At 38.2% G+C, this 18,802-nt stretch overlaps 1 protein-coding gene across 2 annotated transcripts in view; it reads left to right on the forward strand.

The window, feature by feature from the left end:
• KCNQ1 (potassium voltage-gated channel subfamily Q member 1) overlaps positions 1 to 18,802 on the forward strand; it is a 175,552-nt gene that overhangs the window by 28,035 nt on the left and 128,715 nt on the right. For both annotated transcript variants that reach the window (XM_039381428.1, XM_039381429.1), the window contains exon 2: positions 17,228 to 17,318. In XM_039381428.1, coding sequence (XP_039237362.1) covers positions 17,228 to 17,318 — 91 coding nt within the window. The remainder of the gene's footprint in view (positions 1 to 17,227; positions 17,319 to 18,802) is intronic.

Genomic DNA, 18,802 nt, shown 5'->3' on the forward strand with positions numbered 1-18,802 from the left:
TTAATCACAGTAGAAGAAGCTTTTGAAAAGCTGTGAAGCACTGTAACCATAAAAAATAGAAATAGTGTCCTTAGAAAAATTTAACTTTGAAAAATAGTTGTCTATTTAAATCACAACTTTTGACCAGATTTAGTTTTGTGTATTAATTTATGTTCTTAACTAACTAATTAAATAAAATAAAGCTTTCATCCATTTTAATAAAACAAGTGTGCCTTCTTAAATGCATCAGTATCAGCAGACCTAACTGGAGTTGGGACTTCTGCTTGCCTTTGCTGTGTGTACAGAAAGCTCCTGGGAATGACACTCATTGTCCATGAGCTGGGCTGAGACTTGCTGTTGCTTTGGGGCCATCTGCTGGAGTCTTCCCTCAGGAGCCTTGTTTCTCCCACACCTGTATTCCTCCAAATAGACATGATTTGTTTCTTCACTGAACCTTTTTTGTCCCTGACTGTTATGAACACTCGACTTGTGATGCTTTCCATCCCCAAACTGTTCCTGTGCTCCTGTCTCTTAACTGTGATAGGGAGCAGCATCACTTTATTTGACAATTTACTTTTATGTAAAGGAGTCAGTCTCAAAAAAGCACCTCAACTTTCAAACAAGTGTTTTTTTTTGTTGTGGTTAAAAAGGAGCCTGTTTCTGGAACTCTTTACTGTGTGAATCATAATATTGTTTTAACTTATGCTTAAGTGGCTGAGGTGAATGAGAAACATGTCTCTCTGCCAGCTTGAGCAAGGCACAAAAGCTTCATAGATCACTTCTAAAAGTTTAGGGATTGTTGTTTCAGATAAAGGAGCTTCTTATTGTTCACCATAATTGTGGTGGGGGTTTTTTATTATTTTTTGTTTGGTTGGTTGGTTTTTTTTGTTGAAGTCTATATTGCTGAGCGAGTTTGTGACTTAACTGCTCAAGCACAAATATTTTATTTGCTAATATGCACCACTTTTTTTTTTTTTATCTGCAATGCTAGGTTTTTTGAGCTCAAATGTAGGTCTGGAGTGAGAGTCATACTGTAAATAATATATTTTTATTATAAAATACTGTTCTCCCCTAAATCTGTGCCAGAGATGGATGATGTGAAATTGCACCCTTCTTCCCAATTAAGAATGGATTATCATATCTCACAGTAGCATGACTTTCTTTTGGCATTGGTTGTGTAGCGGGAAACAGTATATAAAAGGAAATCTGGGATATCTGGAAACGTGAAACCTATAAATTAGTTGTCCTTAGGTTCTTTTCTTCCTTTTTTTTTTTTCGTTTGTTTTGGGGTTTTTTGTTTGTTTTTTGTTTTTTTTTTCCTGGAGCAGTGGTAATAACTGTCTTTTCAAAAAGTGGTTGTTTTTATGGTCTCAGTATTTACTTTTTTCCTTACATTTTTGATGGTAGTAACCCTTTGAGCAGCAGATAATCAAAATCTGTGTGCCCATTTACTGTATTTAGTTAAGAAATATTAAAAAAAAAAACCCAATATCTAAGAAACATAAAAGCAAGAAGATTTCACTGGTTTCCAGTTTCTGATATTCAGGGTTGCTTCATGTGATAGTCACATGCAGACTGTGTAGAGTAGGAGTCTGCCCAGGCATTTGCTTGGAGAAGAAAAAAGAGAAGTACATAGACTAAGAAAGGTCCCTTCCACACACTTTTTTTTTTTTTTTTTTCCTTTTAATTAAGCATATCCTGTCAGCTGGTCAAGAAATTAATTTGCTCCATCAGATTGTGAAACAAATGTTATGTGCTATGCACATTAGAGATACTTTGTTATTTTCCCAAATCTGCTGCCAAAGACTTTCCAAGCAGAACAATGCTTTTGTTTGTACTGACGAAGGTGAAACGGCATAGAAAAGTATTCTCCAATGGCACAGGTGCCGTTTCAATAACATCTGTAATCAAACCATGTCCTTCAGGCTTACGCTCCACTGATGACACAGGGGAAAACATTTGGTGTTCCTCAGTCTTCTGCAGCTTTTGAAGCACTTTTCAACCTTAAAAACAATATTAATCATTGCGGATTGGGGTCTAACATTGATAAACAGAAAGAGTACCACCTCCGTCTCCAATTGGTCCTAAGGACTTCAAGGAAGAAAAGCTTTTTTAATTAAAAAAAAAAAAAAGTCTCAATGGTCAGGCCTGAAGTTCTGAACTCCATAGGACTTAGCCTGTTCTGAAAAAATTCTATTAAAAATGAAATTGTGCTTTGCTCTGGGCAAGTCTGTTTCTAGAATAATTTGGAAATAAGGAGTAAATATTTCATTAAAGATTCAGTTTTAAAAGGAAAGTAAACTGGTTTTATACTTTGTAATTTTATTTGCCTTGTGACTTGCAAGGTGACTAGTAGGTTCTGAACATCACAATTTTTTCCTCTTTTTAGTTATTGTCAAATTTATCAATTAGCATAGAATGAGAATACTCAGTCTCCTACTTGACTAACTTTGTAGTTTATTAAATTCTCTAGAGATTGAGTGGTTAAGAGAAATTAGGATCTGAAACTACGTGTTCAAAAGGGATCAGTGCTTTAGGTTAAAAATCTGTTCAAAAGAATAATGGCTGAGCTCCCTGATGATGAATATACGTGAAAATCTGATCCTTACATGGAAGTTTATGGATTATTTGATGCACATGAAGTGTAATGGTTTAATTTTGATGCACTTTCAAAAACGCCTTTAAAACATTAGACTGCTTTTACTAGCTTTCATTATAACCATACAAATCTTTGTTTGTTAAAAAGCAAAGCAGAAAGTTCATTGTTCTTGGTGGGTAGTTCTGTGGTACCGTGTTTCTCTCTGCAGCTTTCATCTCTGCTTTTTCTCTCTCAGTGCATTGCTACCAGAATCTACAGGAAGTGGTTCCAAACAATAAATTCCCACGCTTGAAAACCAAACTGATAGAATTAGTAGACACCATGAAGCAAATGGCTACCAGAGAGTACCTTATTGAATATCATGATTGGCAGCCAGTTATGTAAGTGGAAGGATATGCATCTCCTGCAGAGTCACATAGGTGGGTGAACTTGACCCTGTGGTTTTCTTAGGGTTTTAGATGATGCTGTAATGTTGTTAATACTCCTTCAAAACGTCTAGTAGTTTATGGCCAAGAGTAGTATCTTACAGCATAATTTTCCCTTGAGGTCATATTTTAATCAAATGAATGCTCTTATTATGTTGGCAGATCCTATCAATACATTTTAGACACTTTCTAAACATATACTTAAAATGGCAGCTTAATCTCAAGGGCACTGAACTTTGACAGAAAGTCATCATTTGATATTTCCTGGTAATTTAACCATGAAATGATGACTTCCAGAAGAGAACTGTTCAAAGTCTGCTTCTCATGAAGTCTTGCACCTCTGTGCTGAGCTCTATGTATTACAAATTTATGTTTATTATTATTCATTGCAGAGGACCACATGTAAAACTAAGTACATACATAGAAATATTGGTACTTTAAAAAGAAATACGCATAAAATAATAATAATAATTATATATATTATTGTTTAATGCCCTAATTTTTTCTGCTATTTTTAAAGCTTAAATGAGGTAGAATTCATTTGAGTCCTATATTTGTGTAAGTTGATATTTTTGGCATCTTAATGTTATAGATGTACTGCATGCTTTCCTCCATGCAATTGAAACTATTTAATATTCAAGCTTTTACATATAAGGTCAGGCCTTGCAATGTTAACAATTAACTGGGATTTCATTTATTATTCAAGTCAATATGCGAAAGAATTGTTTTTTGCCTTTTTCTGACTTTTATCAGTGTTTTCAGAAATGTATTGCATGCTGTTAGAAAGCACTTGGTATGTATAATTTGAAAGCCTCAGTAGGAGCTGTAATACAAATCATTTTACGTTTGTGTTAGCACTGGAGTAGTAGATGGTGCAGTGTGCTGTCTCGTGCACTGGACCTTTGCTTCCTCATGCTGCCTTCCAGTGGTATATCAGAATTATGAGAAATGTTGGAAGATCTTTATAATTCTAAACTGAATCTCATAGCTCAACTCCCCTGCAGTTTCCAATGCGGATGTACTTCTGAGCTGGAATCTGCCCTGATTGAAGCCTAAATTCAGTGAGTGTTTAGTCAAATGCTCAGCTGAATTCAGATGAGACCAACTACATGTTAAAGGATAGCATCAAATCACAACCTTGAAATGATGCAGCTTAGGAGCAATTCTTTTTAAGTTCAGGGAGATGGATAGCATAACAAAATTCAGAGGGAGTTCCCATCTAAGATTTTTTTGTTCTGTTCTTTTGATTGCTTTGCAGCCAGTATGATGGGTGACCAAAGCATCTGGTCTAGACCAATGCACTGACCTGTTTTACTGTGGTGGAGGTTGCAGGACTAGCAGCAAAAGCTGGGAATCTTAAGAAAATACATAAAAGCTATCCATTGGAATTCTGAATCTGAGGTGTCATTTACATGTGAAAAATAACATTTACAAATACAGCAAAATGCTTGTCAGCTCCCTATAGAGGGACCGTGGTAGCTTTCCCCTCGTAAGGCTGTGGCCCATCTTCAGATGTTCAATAAAGTGTTACCATCTCCCAAGTCTTTTTCATTAATTAATTTTGATAAATCCTTGTTCCTGAAGTTACCTGATAGAACTTGAGGTTTCACTACAAGATAAATAGGGTTGCTTTCTTCTACAGCATCAAAAGTCTATTCCCAGAAAGACTTGGGGCTTTTAGAGTGGAAGCCTGATGTTTGAGCAGCTGAAGTTCCCCATGGCATTAGGTATGCACATCCTGATGTTTTTTTCTTACATAATGTTACAGTAAGTATGCTTTAAATTGGTGCTGGTTGGTTGAACATGCTAGTAGTTATAATATAAATATGCATTTTATAACCAAACCTGCTGATCATTATAGTGGGTAAGTCTTCTAAAATTCCAACTATGGAAAATTTTGTGAAAGAGGAAAAATGAAACGTGTCTGGCAGCTCCAGCAGTGAGGCTGTTACTGTGAGCAGAGCAGGGTTGGTTGTCCAGTTAATAGCTGATTGCCTTTTTTTTTTTGTTATATTACATAGAGCCACTGTATTCCTGATTAGGAGCCCTTCCTATAAGGTTCAGTTTATGAAGCATCTCACACCTTTGATTACTTCATCTGAACTTCTCTTACAAGGAAGTTCTTTGCTAGTTGAGTGTACAAGTTTGAAGTCCCATTTTGAAACTGAAGTATTTTGGACACTAAATCACCTTGAAATGTCACTTGAATACAGACCTCAGAACTGATTATAATTTTCTCAAGCCCTTTTCTTTTAATGTTTCTTTGTGTAATTCAGGGCAGGCAAGTTCAAATGATGCAGCAGAATTTTTAGCCCAGTGATAGACAATTGGAATTTAAACAAAAGCTAACTTGACTGCTGGAATGATGGAAATAATTACCCTCATAATTTTCATCCTGGAAGGTTGTCTGTTGTGTGGTGAGGGCGCAAAGCTAAAACTCTTTAAGCATAGCATGGATTGCATTTGGAAATTTAATCTGTTTAGGCTTTTTTGAGGAAACGAAGTATTGGCCATTCCTGTATTTCATGGTACATATTTATAGAGATTTTTGTATTTACAGAAAGACTGTCACCATAAAATTAAAAGTTGCCTGTCACTTTCTAGACTCCCTTCATTCTTTTTCTCCAGGGTCACTTGAACTTTTCATCACGCTGAGAGCAAACTAAGAAAGTCAAGTTGTCATAGCTTTCAAGTGTTATGTCTTCAGCAAACCCTTTCTCTGCTCTGAAAGTGGAAATTTGTCTATTTGCTGAATTCCTCTGCTTTCACCTTAGGAATGTTAACCTGTCCTGTAGTTTCTCTTCCTTGTTTCTAAGCTATGATGCATTAAGGGTGTCATGTTTCTCCCCCCAACCCCCCTATAAAAGTGGAGCAGAGAACTGAAAATGGAAAAGCTCAAAAGACAACAACAATACTGATTTCTCTGAAAGTATCTGTCAAGTATACCTTTAAATAATTCAAGCAGAGGGTATAATGGAAACCCTGGTGACTGGCATTTATCCCAGCTTCAGATCTTTCTCACGGTTTGCACTGATGAAAGTGCCTTTCAGACGCAGTTATTTTTTAGGAGAAAGGAGTGCAAAAAGGCATTAGTGAGGGATCGGGTGGGAAGAGTTACTCATGTCTGATATCACTTTTTTGGCATTTGAAGTAAATCAAATTATGCATCTGTCCAGGTCAGTGTCTCAAGGTATGATTGCTTCTTCCCCATTTGTGTATTTATCTGTCTGTGGCTTTTTAGTCCCTGTTGCCATTTCACTCTGTTCACTACTGAAGAGTAAAGGATCCTGTCAAAAATATCAATATTGTTTTCCTGTCCTGGAGGGGTTTTTAGTGAGCTAGCAACATGGGTGTTTCTTTGTAAGACACATAGAAGCTGATTTGTACTGCAGTAAAACTAGTATCCAAGTTTACATGCACTGGTACGTCAGTTGTACAACATTGTGGGATAGTGCCTTTCTCCTTTGGTGTGGAGGCAATGTTTCCTTTCTTCTGCCTTGTTTTACTTCTTTGGGGCAGGATAGCATCCTTACTTGGCTATGTGCTGTATTGAGAAGCTGGTCACTAAGGAAGAAGTCTGTGAGCTGAAAAGTTGACAAAGTCTATTTTTCTGCAGCATTATAAGATGCATATGCTTTAGAAGTCATAATATAATGTTAACCTTTTATGGTGGAGGCAAAGTGATTTGTAGCAGTACTGCTGTGATGAAGGTAAATAGGAGGAAAAAAACCCCAAACAAAAAAACCCAGGTAATACATACATCTCTGGAATTGTTTTGCCAGATGAAACTAGCAAAATAGTGTCCAGCCAGCCCAGACAAGAGAAACCATTAAGAGTAAATATTGTTACTTGTTCAAAGAAATAGAGTGTATTTAACAAAAGTAATGTTTAAAAGTATCTATTAAAAAGTACAGTATTTTATTTAGAAAGATTTATTTAATTTAGATTTGATAACAGCAAAGCAGAGAAATAGTCTAGTTGGCAGTTTTTCAGAAGCTGAGTTTTACACAGTCTCAGAGGGCTTCTAGTAATTTTCTTTTAATATTTGGATACTAATACATTTAAACTCTGTTGCCTTGAATCTGCTGTTATAAGAAAAGTGGAATAGTGATGTAGTGAGTGCTTAGACTGACTGTATACAACTCCACCTAGAAAACAAGTTTTACTTGTATTGTGGCACTCAGTTTCTAGAGCATACTTCTCCTTTTTTTTTTTCTTCCCTCATTAAGAGAACACATCTCCAGAATAGACTGATAAAAAGGGAAGTTGTCCATTGCAATATGAACAGACTGTTTGCTTTCAGTGGTGATTTGCAACTGATGTATTATCCTAAGCCCTGAGTTTACATCTCGTGTTTGTTTTTGCTGAAATCTGCCTTTTGTGTAAAATAAGGCAGATTTCCACCCCCACTGTGACTGCAGCAGCAGTGTGAGGTTGATTTAGCCTTGGGCACTTTGAGGGATGCTGCCTGTTCTCTTGCTGGTGCTGCCACCACTACTGAGTGACTTGGCCTGGGCAGCCAAAAAGCCACAGTTCAGCTCTGCTTGTATGTGTGTGCTTAAACCAAGTATAGGCTGAATTTGGCATCAGTGCTCACCTTGAGATGGGCAGCGTGTTAGAGCTGCAGGCAGTCAATGTCTTTTGGAACATGCTGCTGGCTGACAGGTTTTGCTTTGAATGATGAGGTGCTACAGAACTTGGGCAAATCTGAATGTGGAACTGAGAGGATGAGAACAGCACAGAGGACTGTACTGGTTTCCTACTGGTATTTAGAGTGAGAAAAAGTGAGTGCAAGATAATCTAAACAAAATAACCTGTGAAAACTACATTTTCTCTTCTGCTCTGTAGTGTTTCACCAAACCACAAGAGAAGATCTTTCACAGCATATTCACTGTATTTTTCCAGTCTTCAATTAAGAGGACTAATGACATATTTTTCTCTAGCTAAACCTGACGTAGATGTGAAGAAAACTGCAAAAATTCTTTCGATTTCTGGTATTGGGTGACATCCTTTCCCCACTGTGTGTGTGGACTTACTCCTTCCATGTCTGCTGTGTTGGGGTTTCATATTAATGGTCAGGCGCATCAGAACCACTGCAGTCTAGTGGTTCACATCCCTTGGGTCATGCACTGGTTTTATATGTAGCATATTCTTTTTCCAATTTCTTGCCCAGTACCTATCATCTTTTTCCTGTTCATCCATGCCTGTTCTCAAAGGAATCAATACCTCGTTGCAGGATGCAATAACATTGCTTTTTGTGAGCAGTTAACCTTTCCTCTTGAAGCATTTTGACGTCTGGTTTGCATTTCTACTGCAATCATACCCTTTGCCAAGACCTTAAATGCCTTTCCTGCAATAATTCTGGTGCTGTATCCTAAATGACTCTTGATTCATTGTGTGCTTTGGGCTTTGGTACACTGCCCATAGTTTAAATCATTTTTACAGACTCTAATCTCCCAGAAGAGCCAGGTAAGTCTGATAGAAGCCTTGCATATTTAGCTGTGTAGCTAACCTGTTTTTCTTAATATTGGACTACCCTGTATTGTATATGATCTTTCTTGTACAATAAAACTGCTTTCTCGCAGGGGAAATAGCAGACAGTATTTCTTTGACAAAGAGTCAAGGAGCTGGTTAAAAATTATGCCATTGTTTCCTTCAGGAAGCACCAACTATACTTTGCCTTAGAGTTGGAACAAATACATATTAACAGGAAGCTCCATCTGATAGACCTAAGCTAACACAAACAGAGCATTCTCACTTTGTCTGTTGAAGGGTTTTTTGATGGCAAGTGACAGCTGAGAACAGTGATATGTCTACTAGCTTGGCCTGTGTAGGATATAACAGAGAGGAAGCGCGTGTTGTACAGGAAGCTATTGTAGCCAGTTCCTGGAGGGAATCATGCTTTTCTACATGAATGCAAGTATATTCCTCTTTTGCTGGGCATCCTCCTGCTGCAGAGAGGCTGGAAGATGGGAAGGGTTTGTGCCCCTCCTTCCTTCCCCTACCTCAAAAACAAAGCAGAAAAAGATAAGACAAATCCTTAGAGAAAACCATGCAAAGAGCCTGCTTGGCCAGAGATTTAACCGCCCACCTTTCTCTCTTTTCCTGTCAGCACTAAGGCATTTATTTAGGTTTTTTTATTATTTATTTTAAACTTGTTTCGTCTTCACCTACAGTTTGGGTAGGTTGCTGGTCTCTTCTAACTCCTTATTACAGTGATTTTTTTATGCTAATTCATGAACAACTACTGTAGTTAATGAAACTAATGTGTTAATAAAAGATTCAAAGTTGGCTTAAGATACGGGCAAAGAGGAATTAAAGTACAGGGCTCCTTCATTCTAACCATGTACCTTCACCGGACCAGTCTCTTACAAACAAACTTATTTTTCTAATGGAGTAAGTGATGGAGGACCTCTGGTGTCCACCAGTTGCATAATTGAATGCTCATTTTGTATTCTGTTAGTGGACAGAATACTAAATGAGTACACTGTGCTCTGGTAGTCTATAGTCATAGCTGAATTAGTGTCTTTCCAGTATTCAGTTCAGACTTGCTGAAGAGTTCAGTGTAAGACCTACACATACAGGGTGTTTATGTGTGGAAATTTCATGTGTGGAAATTTCAAATTATTTTCTCTGTATGGTGAAATCCTGTTTCTTTTTTGAAAAAAGAGCTCTATCTAAGTTTCTCACTTTTAACAGCACCAGTTGTTTTGGACACTATACCTTGATGATGAACCGATAAAATAACTGATCCAATAAAATAACTAATACAGACCGTCCTGTATTAGCTTCCTGGTGATGCTGTTTATGATCACAGAATCCTTTCTTTTATTATTGTCAGCTTTCTTCCATTTGACAAGTTCTATCTGTTCCCCTCCTAACTCTACCTTTCGTTAGATTTTTTTTTTTTTTTCTCAAGCAGTCCCCAGATACCTTGAATGAAAGAACAGGAAAGACCTGGTGCCTAGATGCAGTAAGAAGTTACTTTAAATGAGTTAGTTTAACTGGTTGCACCATGGAAATGACTATGCAATTGTGTGAGTATTGTGTGAGGTGGTCAGGGATTTATGTTGACTTGCAGTAATATAAACCTCTTTAAGTTTTTCATCAGGATTTTCTTGATGTGAATTAAGTAAGGAATTACTTCTCTGGCCTGGAATGTGGCAGAATGTATGACAGAATGAGTGATCCTCTTCAGTATGTGTGTTACCTGAAGTTGTCTTTCTAAATTGTCATTGCAATAACTCTATTTGTTGCCTGAAAAGCTGAGTGAAAATGTCCTTTTTTGATGCCATTGACCTTTCTGTTCAGTCTGAAAAGTGCCAGTACATATAAGCCATGGAGATGAAAGATGAAACGATAATGCTGTCGTATGTTTTAATGAACTAACGTGAACTGGATATGCAGCAGCATTATAGTTTGCAAATTATGATGATCAAGATAAGAAGCTGCCCATGTTTAATCCGTGCAGTTGTGTTGTTCATTCTCAATGTCATCCTTCCAGTTCTTGTAAAGCTGTATGCTTAGAGGAGGTTAAACTTTGTGTTACTGTGTTTACCTAAGAAACCTATCACAGTTAAAAGCTTAAATGGCAAAAAATAGTTATCTGCTCTGTAAAAAATCCCAACAAAACAGAATCCCACAAAGCAAAAAAACCAAACCACCCTCTGATTTACAGGGTCAATGACTGATCATGTGTGTGACTGAACAAAGCTGTACATTCAAAGAAAGACAGTCCAGTTGTGCAAAAATAAGGGCAGATGGATTCAAGAAGGGATCTTAGGTAGAATGCTACCAAAGACATAGATGCACCTGAAAGATATTTTTTTTATTTACAGAATATTTCTTTTTTAGTTACAGTCATTTTCCCCAGTAGACAGAGGATGAACTACAACTAGCCATTGACTTCATATCGCTCCCCCCCAAAAAAAAAAAACCACAGATCCAGCTGTTATCAGATAAAATAGTATTTTCTGTATGCGAGGGCACTGAGAGTTGGATACCCTCAAGACTGATAACTGTAATGAATAAAAGTTGTTAGAAAGAGCAGACTTAAGCCAGCTCTTAAACCACACTGAACAAGGAAAATTTCTGGCTTTCCGGAGGGATAGAACTCAGGTTGGGTTTATATAAATCGAGCTGAACTATGCATGGTTCTTTGCATCTATTAAATGTTTTTCTTTCCATAAACCTTCTTCAGGTTTATGGAAAGACTCCCACTGCAAGCATGTAAGAAACACTGCAAGAAGGAATAAAATCTACCCACATTTCAATACTTGTTATGAGAACAGCTGCATGTACTTGAGACTGTATTAATCTGGTGAGTAAGTACTTCCAAGGCGTCTCATGCACCTTTTAAAAAATGTTCCTGGTCATATCACTGGACATACTTTATAAACCTTTATCAGTTCTCCTACCTGTGACATTTACTAAATGAGCATTGTTATCTCTCAGTAAGTGGTTAATTGTTCCTTTGATCATTCTACACATTGTTGCAAGCCACAAAAAAGACATGCTAATGTTCAAAAATCGTAGTTAAATATAGAAAAAAGACAGCAGCTCAGAGCTGAAGGCTGCACAGTACTGATAGCTACCTGTAATGTGTCAAGTTCCTGCAGCTGCCATTGAGGTCAGAAAAAAGCCTTAAGTCTGTTCTGTAAGTCAAAATATATTCTAGAATAGCCAGAAAACATTACATCCACTTTTAGCTCTTAATATATTCCCTATTTGTTGCTAAATATAGTACATATACTGGCTAGACATGTTCCTTTGTCAGCTGAATTATTCCTTCCTGGAAATGCTCTGGCTTCTAAAACCTGTTTGAGCCAAAAAGAAAAAATCTAAATTGTCTGACTGGCTTCATGGAGTAAGGCAAAATTTTTTATTTATTATATGTTTGCCCACATGCACACACATGCCTGTGCACACATTGTCTCATGTAACTCTCTGTACACCTAAGTACGTGCTTTTCTTAGCGGGTGGTGTAGCATAGATGCACATCCCAAGTCTATATATAGGCTTGGATGTGCATGAGCTCCAAGTGTGACTGGGCTTCTGCACGCTGGTGGTGTTTCATGTGCACTGAGATAACTCCACTTCTGGGTTTGACTCCACCAGGTATGCAGTGCCTGTGAAAACTGAGTTCAGAAGACATCCACAGAAACTGGCTTCTAGTAAAATAGTGCTGTCTGTCTGAGAGGAAATGGGTCATCTTGTAATAGTCTACCAAAAATTGAGTCCATGAAAGAAAACATCTGCTGTTCTGTAAGTGTCCACACTGCTTTAACAGTGGTTTCATGGTTTCACATTGAGAAGTACAGAGATAATCAGAGACTTGCAAATTTCTTTGTGTTAAAAGAAATGTAGCACTGTTAAATATGACTTAACCACAAAGCTAAGTATTTTTGAACGCATCTGCTGATGGCATCCATATCTGTGATTTATCTACATGCAAGCAGATCCTACTTTATAACCTGGGAGAGACAATATGAAAAACTTTGCACTCTATCACTTCATCTCTAGTGCTTGCTTGGCCCCCCAGTCTAAGAGTGAGATCAGAGCTGATGAAAGCCTGAACTCATCATCACTCTGCTTCCTTTCTTGAAGATGGTCGTGTTTGTGCATAGAGGGTAAACAAGCAATGGGTTTGAGGAGATAAAAGATTGGTGGTTTCCCAGAGACTACGCCTTTTCTCACTGCTAAAGAAATTCCCGTGTTCTGCTGACTCTCTCTCCTTTAGAGGAAAAATGTGCTGTACTGGGGTGGAGTCATCAGGGCAGATTTAATGGCGAATGTTTGTTGTGTTACCCCATATACAACTGCTGAAATCTGCATGAGGCTGTATGCTCAGCAAAGTTTTCCCGAGTAGCTGATGCTACTGGTTAACCATTCATCAGATCTTTAGATCTAATGGTCTTAGATCTTTAGGTCTCTGAATGATATTATGTGGAAGCTAAGGTATTTTTAATTTTTTACTGTGAGACAGAGAAGTAGTGTGGTTTATCTCCAGCTGGCAACTAAGTACCACATAGCTGCTCACTCCATTACCCTGCCCCGCCTACTAGTGGGGAGGAGAATGGGAAAAATGGTAAAACTCATGGGTTGAGATGAGAATAATTTAATAATTGAAACAAAGGATAATATAATAATGAATGCTACTACTAATAATAATTGCAATGAAAGGGAGATAGAGAGAGCGAAATAAAACCTAAGAGAAGCAAGTGATGCACAATACAATTGCTCACCACCTGCTGACTGATGCCCTGCATATCCCTGAGCAGCAGTTGGGGATTCCCAGACAGCTCCCCCCAGTTTATATACTTATCAGTCCACATTTAGTTTGCCTAATTTAAATGTCCATGTTTAGAGCCCCTTCAACCCACTCAACCATTGAAATAACTAAATATTTTGCACAATAACTTGTTTCAGATGGTATATAATTTACTTCCTGAAGGTGTCCAGTGTCTGTAACTGACAAGAGGGCTTTGACGTGCAGGTGAGGCTCTGTTTGTCTGAAACAAAGGTCTCTTAACTATCTGGAATTATGGGGTTGATTAGGGTAGGGCTGATACATTGGTCTACTAGTATTTGTCTAAAACTGTTCTTGTTGTAAGGTTGTTTTCAGTTGCATTAGTTTGTCTGATATTACCTGGCTGGATGCAGAGTTTACGTACTTAGCATCTGTATCAAGGCAAGTAATTTTTTTTTTGAAAACGGAGTAATAACAATTACAGTAAAGTGATACCAAGAGTGATAAGGTTATTTTGGGCATGTTAAAATTATAATGTTCACTTTTCTGAGGCTTGCCAGTTAAATTTCCCCAGGATGATTTCGCATGAGCAAATTCAAGTTTGAGGCAGAGTCTATCCTTGCAACTGGTTTTTGTAGTTATTTAACTCCTGTGGACTTGTCGGCTGTCTAGGCAGTAACTAAGGATCTGTGTTGCACTTCTGTATAAAGAAAGAAGAGAAAGCTGTCAAAAAAAGGAGCAAACTTCATATTTTTCATTTTCCTGGTGCCTCGTTCCCTTCGTATGCTTCAAAAGTGGAAAAGGAAGTCACTAGTACCAAAACAAAACCGGGAGTTTTTCCAGCAAGAACTGTGTATTGGAAACTACAAACAGCAGGCTCATGCCAGAGGAGGACGACGTGTATTTTTTTTTTTAATCTCTTAATTTTGCGCCCTCTCTTCCTTACATGCAATTGAGCTAAGCAAAATAGTAATGCCAGTGTAACAGGGTTAGTTTCTTAGCTGTGGTGCTCCACTGGCACAGCTCTGCTAGTGGGCCTTGTGGGTATCATCTCTCTAATGCCAAAGAAACAGATGAGAAGCAGCAGTATCTGACCAAACATCTTTGTTTCGCTTGGCATGATGTGTATTTATGGGTATGAAGGTGTCTCATGCACCAACTTGGAAAGAGCAAAACAATAAATGGCAAGAGTTTTTGTGGAGGTGAAAAAAAATAAAATTAATACGACTGAAATGCATCCATGTGCACGAAAACCCACAAAAGTAGGTAGTGCAGTGACTGGCACTTGATGCAGTTCTTACATCAGCCATCAGTTTCTGTAGTAGTAACAAGCAAAGAGATTTGGCAAACGATTAGCCCCAACCCTAAGTTTATCTTCCTGTCACCTAGGGACACAAACTTTCACCTTAAATCCTTATGAGGGTCCCTTCCCTTGTGTGTGTTTGTCTTTGTTTGATAGTCTTTGCTTCGGTGCCCTCTTGTGGTTTCATGTATTGACAGGGTAAAACTTTTTAACACAACTGTTACTATTAAAAGATGTCGTAAGTAATAATGCTCAAAGTGTAATCAGACAGCTTAGACGATCCCTTGCAACTCCCTGTTTTGCTTTGAACTCGTAATTCTCCGTATGTTGGACTTTCTATCCAGAGAGTCTTAACTGTCTCTGTGCAACTAAACCCATTTATGTTCATGCTGTCACGTGTATTGGTCTTATGCAATTGTGGGAATATTACAGATAGAAGGGCTGGACACTTGGGGAACCTTTATGTTATGTTTCAAATGACTGAATAATCTTTGCCTTCTCTTGCTTTGTCTGCACAGCTTATTTGTGCTTAGAATGCTCAAAGGTACAAGGTAAAATGAGAAGGTTTTAGAGATAAATCATAAACACGTATTTATATTTTGCCCAGGTAAAAGTATATTCTCATATATGTGTTTGTGTTGATATGTGATAATGTCTGTCCTTATTATCCGTCAGTTCATTATTTGATTTTTGTGCCGAATTACCTACAAATTTCCTTTCCATGATTCTGTAGTATGATCTTGGAGGTTGAACTCAGTGATCTCAAAGGTTGGAGTTGATCATCTCAGAGGTCTTTTCCAACCTAAATGATTCAGTGATCATTTTTCAGTGTGTGCATTGGACATGCCTGCGCTGTGTTTTGAGGTGATCATTGAGCAGCCTAGCTTATCTCATCAGCCTTAAGACAGAGATCTGTGACAGGGTGCATGATTTAGTTACTGGATTAACAGCAAGTTTCTGTTGAGTGCAAAGGATTGGTGTTGCTTGTCTCAAAGAATTGTGAAAAACAGCCCTAACAACCAGCACTGTGTTTAACAAGTGAATGTTTTAAGTCTTGTTGATTGCTCTTGTCATGTTTTTAAAAGGAACACAGACTTCTTTGGGAACTGGGAGCTGCCTGTGCCTAGTGTAGAGGACAGCATCCAGTTTGGGTTGTTATTTGTTTTCTTTCCCAGATGTGTTAGGTTCTGTTAAGGTAAGGAGCAATTCTGTGGGGTAGTGGGCACAGCTGAAGCTGCTCAGGGAAGGAGTCTAAAGGTCAGCAAAAGGAGTCTGAAGGCAGGGCAGTAGGGCTGGGCAGGCTTACCTTCCAGTTGGGGGAAGAGGATTTCTGGGGGTTACAGGCAGTTGGGCTGAGTTTCCTGCAACGCCCTGGCTGTCCTGAGTCTTATGTTGGGAACCAGGCACCCCTCCCTAAGGACAAGTGTGTGCTTGCAGCTCAGAAAGCCAACTATGTGCTGGGCTGCAACAAAAGCAACATTGCCAGCAGGTGAGGGGAAATGATTCTGCCCTTCTGCTCTGCTCTGGTGAGACAACTCCTGGAGTGTTGCATCCAGCTCTGGGGTCCCCAGCGTGGGAAGGACATCAGTCTGTTGAGTGCAGAGGAGGGCCACCAAGATGATTAGAGGGATGGAGCACCTCTCCTACAAGGAAGGGTTGAGAGAATTAGGATTGTTCAGCCTGGAAAAGAGGAGGCTTCAGGGTGACCTAATTGCAACCTTCCAGTACCTGAAGGGGGCCTACAGGAAAGATGAAGAGAGACTATTTACAAGGGCAGGTAGTGACAATACAAGGGGGAATGGCTTCAAACTCAAAGGGGCAGGTTTAGATTAGATATTAGGAAAACAATTTTACAGTGAGGGTTGAGGCACTGGAACAGGTTGCCTAGAGAAGTTATGGGTGCCCCATCCCTGAAAGTGCTTAAGACCAGGTTGGATGGGGCTCGGAGCAACCTGTTCTAGTGGAAGGTGTCCCTGCCCATGGCAAGGGGGTTGGAATGAGATGACCTTTAAGGCCCTTTCCAGCCCAAACCCAATATGATTCTATGACTCACTTGGGCAAGGGGTACCAGGGAACAAATCCTTATGTTCCCATTCTCTCTCTGATAGTTGCTGTGAAATTTTGTTTCATTTAAAAATGGAATCTGACCTAGGTTGTGTTTCAAATGCCAAATGTCAGACTTTATTTATTTGGGGCCTTTTAGAAACTGGTTATAAAAATGCGGGCAGAGCCTCTTAAGCTCTGGCTTAGTTGGGATTTCTCTTTGCTGTTAATTGGAATTTAGAACAGCAAAAAGGCAAATATTTGAAACATGCTGGGGGGTTGTGTGGTGATTCAGCCATAGTAGACCTTACAATGGGAAAGAACAAGGAATGCTATTTTCCTGAGGGGCTAGGAAAGAGCATATCTTAGAGGGAGGCTAAAGCTAGTGTTATAGTTTAGTTTCATTTCATAATATCCAACCCAAAACCTCAGTGTCTGATGAGAAATAAACTATTCAACAGGAAGCAGGATCATGCAAAAGTTACGAGCTGTATTTTGGGATAATCCAATATCAATGACATTTCCGTGTGGACAGATAATTTGTAATACCTTGCTTACCTGTCCTCCCTGTAGGTCCTTATTACATTGCATTACATTATTTTAATTTTTTAATTTCTTTTCATTTACAGCTTCCTTATTGTGCTGATATGCCTTATCTTCAGTGTGCTTTCTACAATTGAACAGTATGCAGCTCTTGCTACAGGGACATTATTTTGGATGGTACGTATGTGGACATTAACGTGATTGATGCATGTTTATTCTTAATGTGGAAATTCTGATCTCCTGAGCTAATACCACATTAAGCAGAATGTTCCTTATGGTTTAGTTGACAGGAGACTTTTTTTGCTTTTCCCTAATGAGTCTGTAAAGCCACAGAAACACTGAATGTCATGGTAGAACAAAAATCAAGTCATACCCTATATGGCCACAGAGTGCATCTGTGGTGTGTCCAACACATACAGCTGTTCTAATTAAGCTTGAATCCCTCATACTGTTTGGGTTAATCTTTTTTTCAGCCATACTGAAGATCAGACCATAGGGGGAAAAAGTTAAGTGGAATTCCTTTCTTTTAGTTGATGTCACATCCAGCTTTGTTTCACAAGTGGAAAACTCATGTATGTTCGTTGACTTTAAGACAACTTGCTCTACCTGTCTTATGCTCTTTCCCTTCAATAGAGGAAACATTCACCATGTTTATAGCACACTAATGCTGCAACAGATATGCATCAACAAATGCTCCAGGAGTATTATTGTCCTGCTAGCTTAGATTTCATTGAAGAGCCTTAGTTTTGAAGTTGGAGAGACATGTTTTTAAACATCCAAAAATTTTATAAATTTATTTTATATAAATTTGTATATTTATATAAATTTGTACCTCAGTTGTGGGGTACCCCCTGCTAAATCATAGATTTCTCTGTATTCGTAAATAAATGACCATTATTTAACTTGTGAAAACACTGTCACTATATTGAAAAAATGCTAACTAGCAATATAAATGTTTGTTCAAAACAGGATTGTAGGAATGCACCAGATATATTGTCAGTTTATCTATTAAATATGCTGAAGTTCTGTACCTAATTTGAACACTGTAAGAATAAGAATATAGCATATTAAATTTAGTGTCAGTCATGCTATTTCTACATGAAGTATGTTCATGCCTGGTATATTATTTTTAACTAAGTTGTAAGATATTTGAACTCATAGGTGTAACGTTATTAGTGCCAACTAAGAGCTTCTATACACTTACTTCTGCACTCAGTATCTTTTCTCTTTTGTGGTTTGGAGTTCTGTTTTTGTGTGATTTAAGTTGTTCTGTTTGGTTTTTTTTTAATCCATAACTAGTAGTTACGGATACTTCTGTTCATTTCTATGATGAATTTAACTTGTGATAATGTCTCTCTCGTCTTTGCAATATATCATAATATGTTATCTGTGTCTTGCTTCAGTGAAGTAACTCCTAGTGACAACATAACTGGTGAGGTTTCATTCCCTACCCCCACCCTGTGAAATCATGGAGCTCGTTTTGTTTGTTCCTGCTGTGTGCAGTACGTGTTGTCTGTGTCTGGGTAATACAGTCAGTGCAATGTGCATGCCATGCATTCAGGATTACATACAGTGTGTGTGATATGCGGTTATGTGTAGTGTATTTGTACTATTCTCTATTATCTTGCTCTCTAAGTAGTGAGAGAATCAGTGAATGGTGT

The sequence above is a fragment of the Pipra filicauda genome, unplaced genomic scaffold (genome assembly GCF_003945595.2).
Source record: "Pipra filicauda isolate LSUMZ 115617 unplaced genomic scaffold, ASM394559v2 scaffold222_size1277272_pilon, whole genome shotgun sequence".
In the NCBI taxonomy this organism is placed as follows: Eukaryota; Metazoa; Chordata; class Aves; order Passeriformes; family Pipridae; genus Pipra; species Pipra filicauda.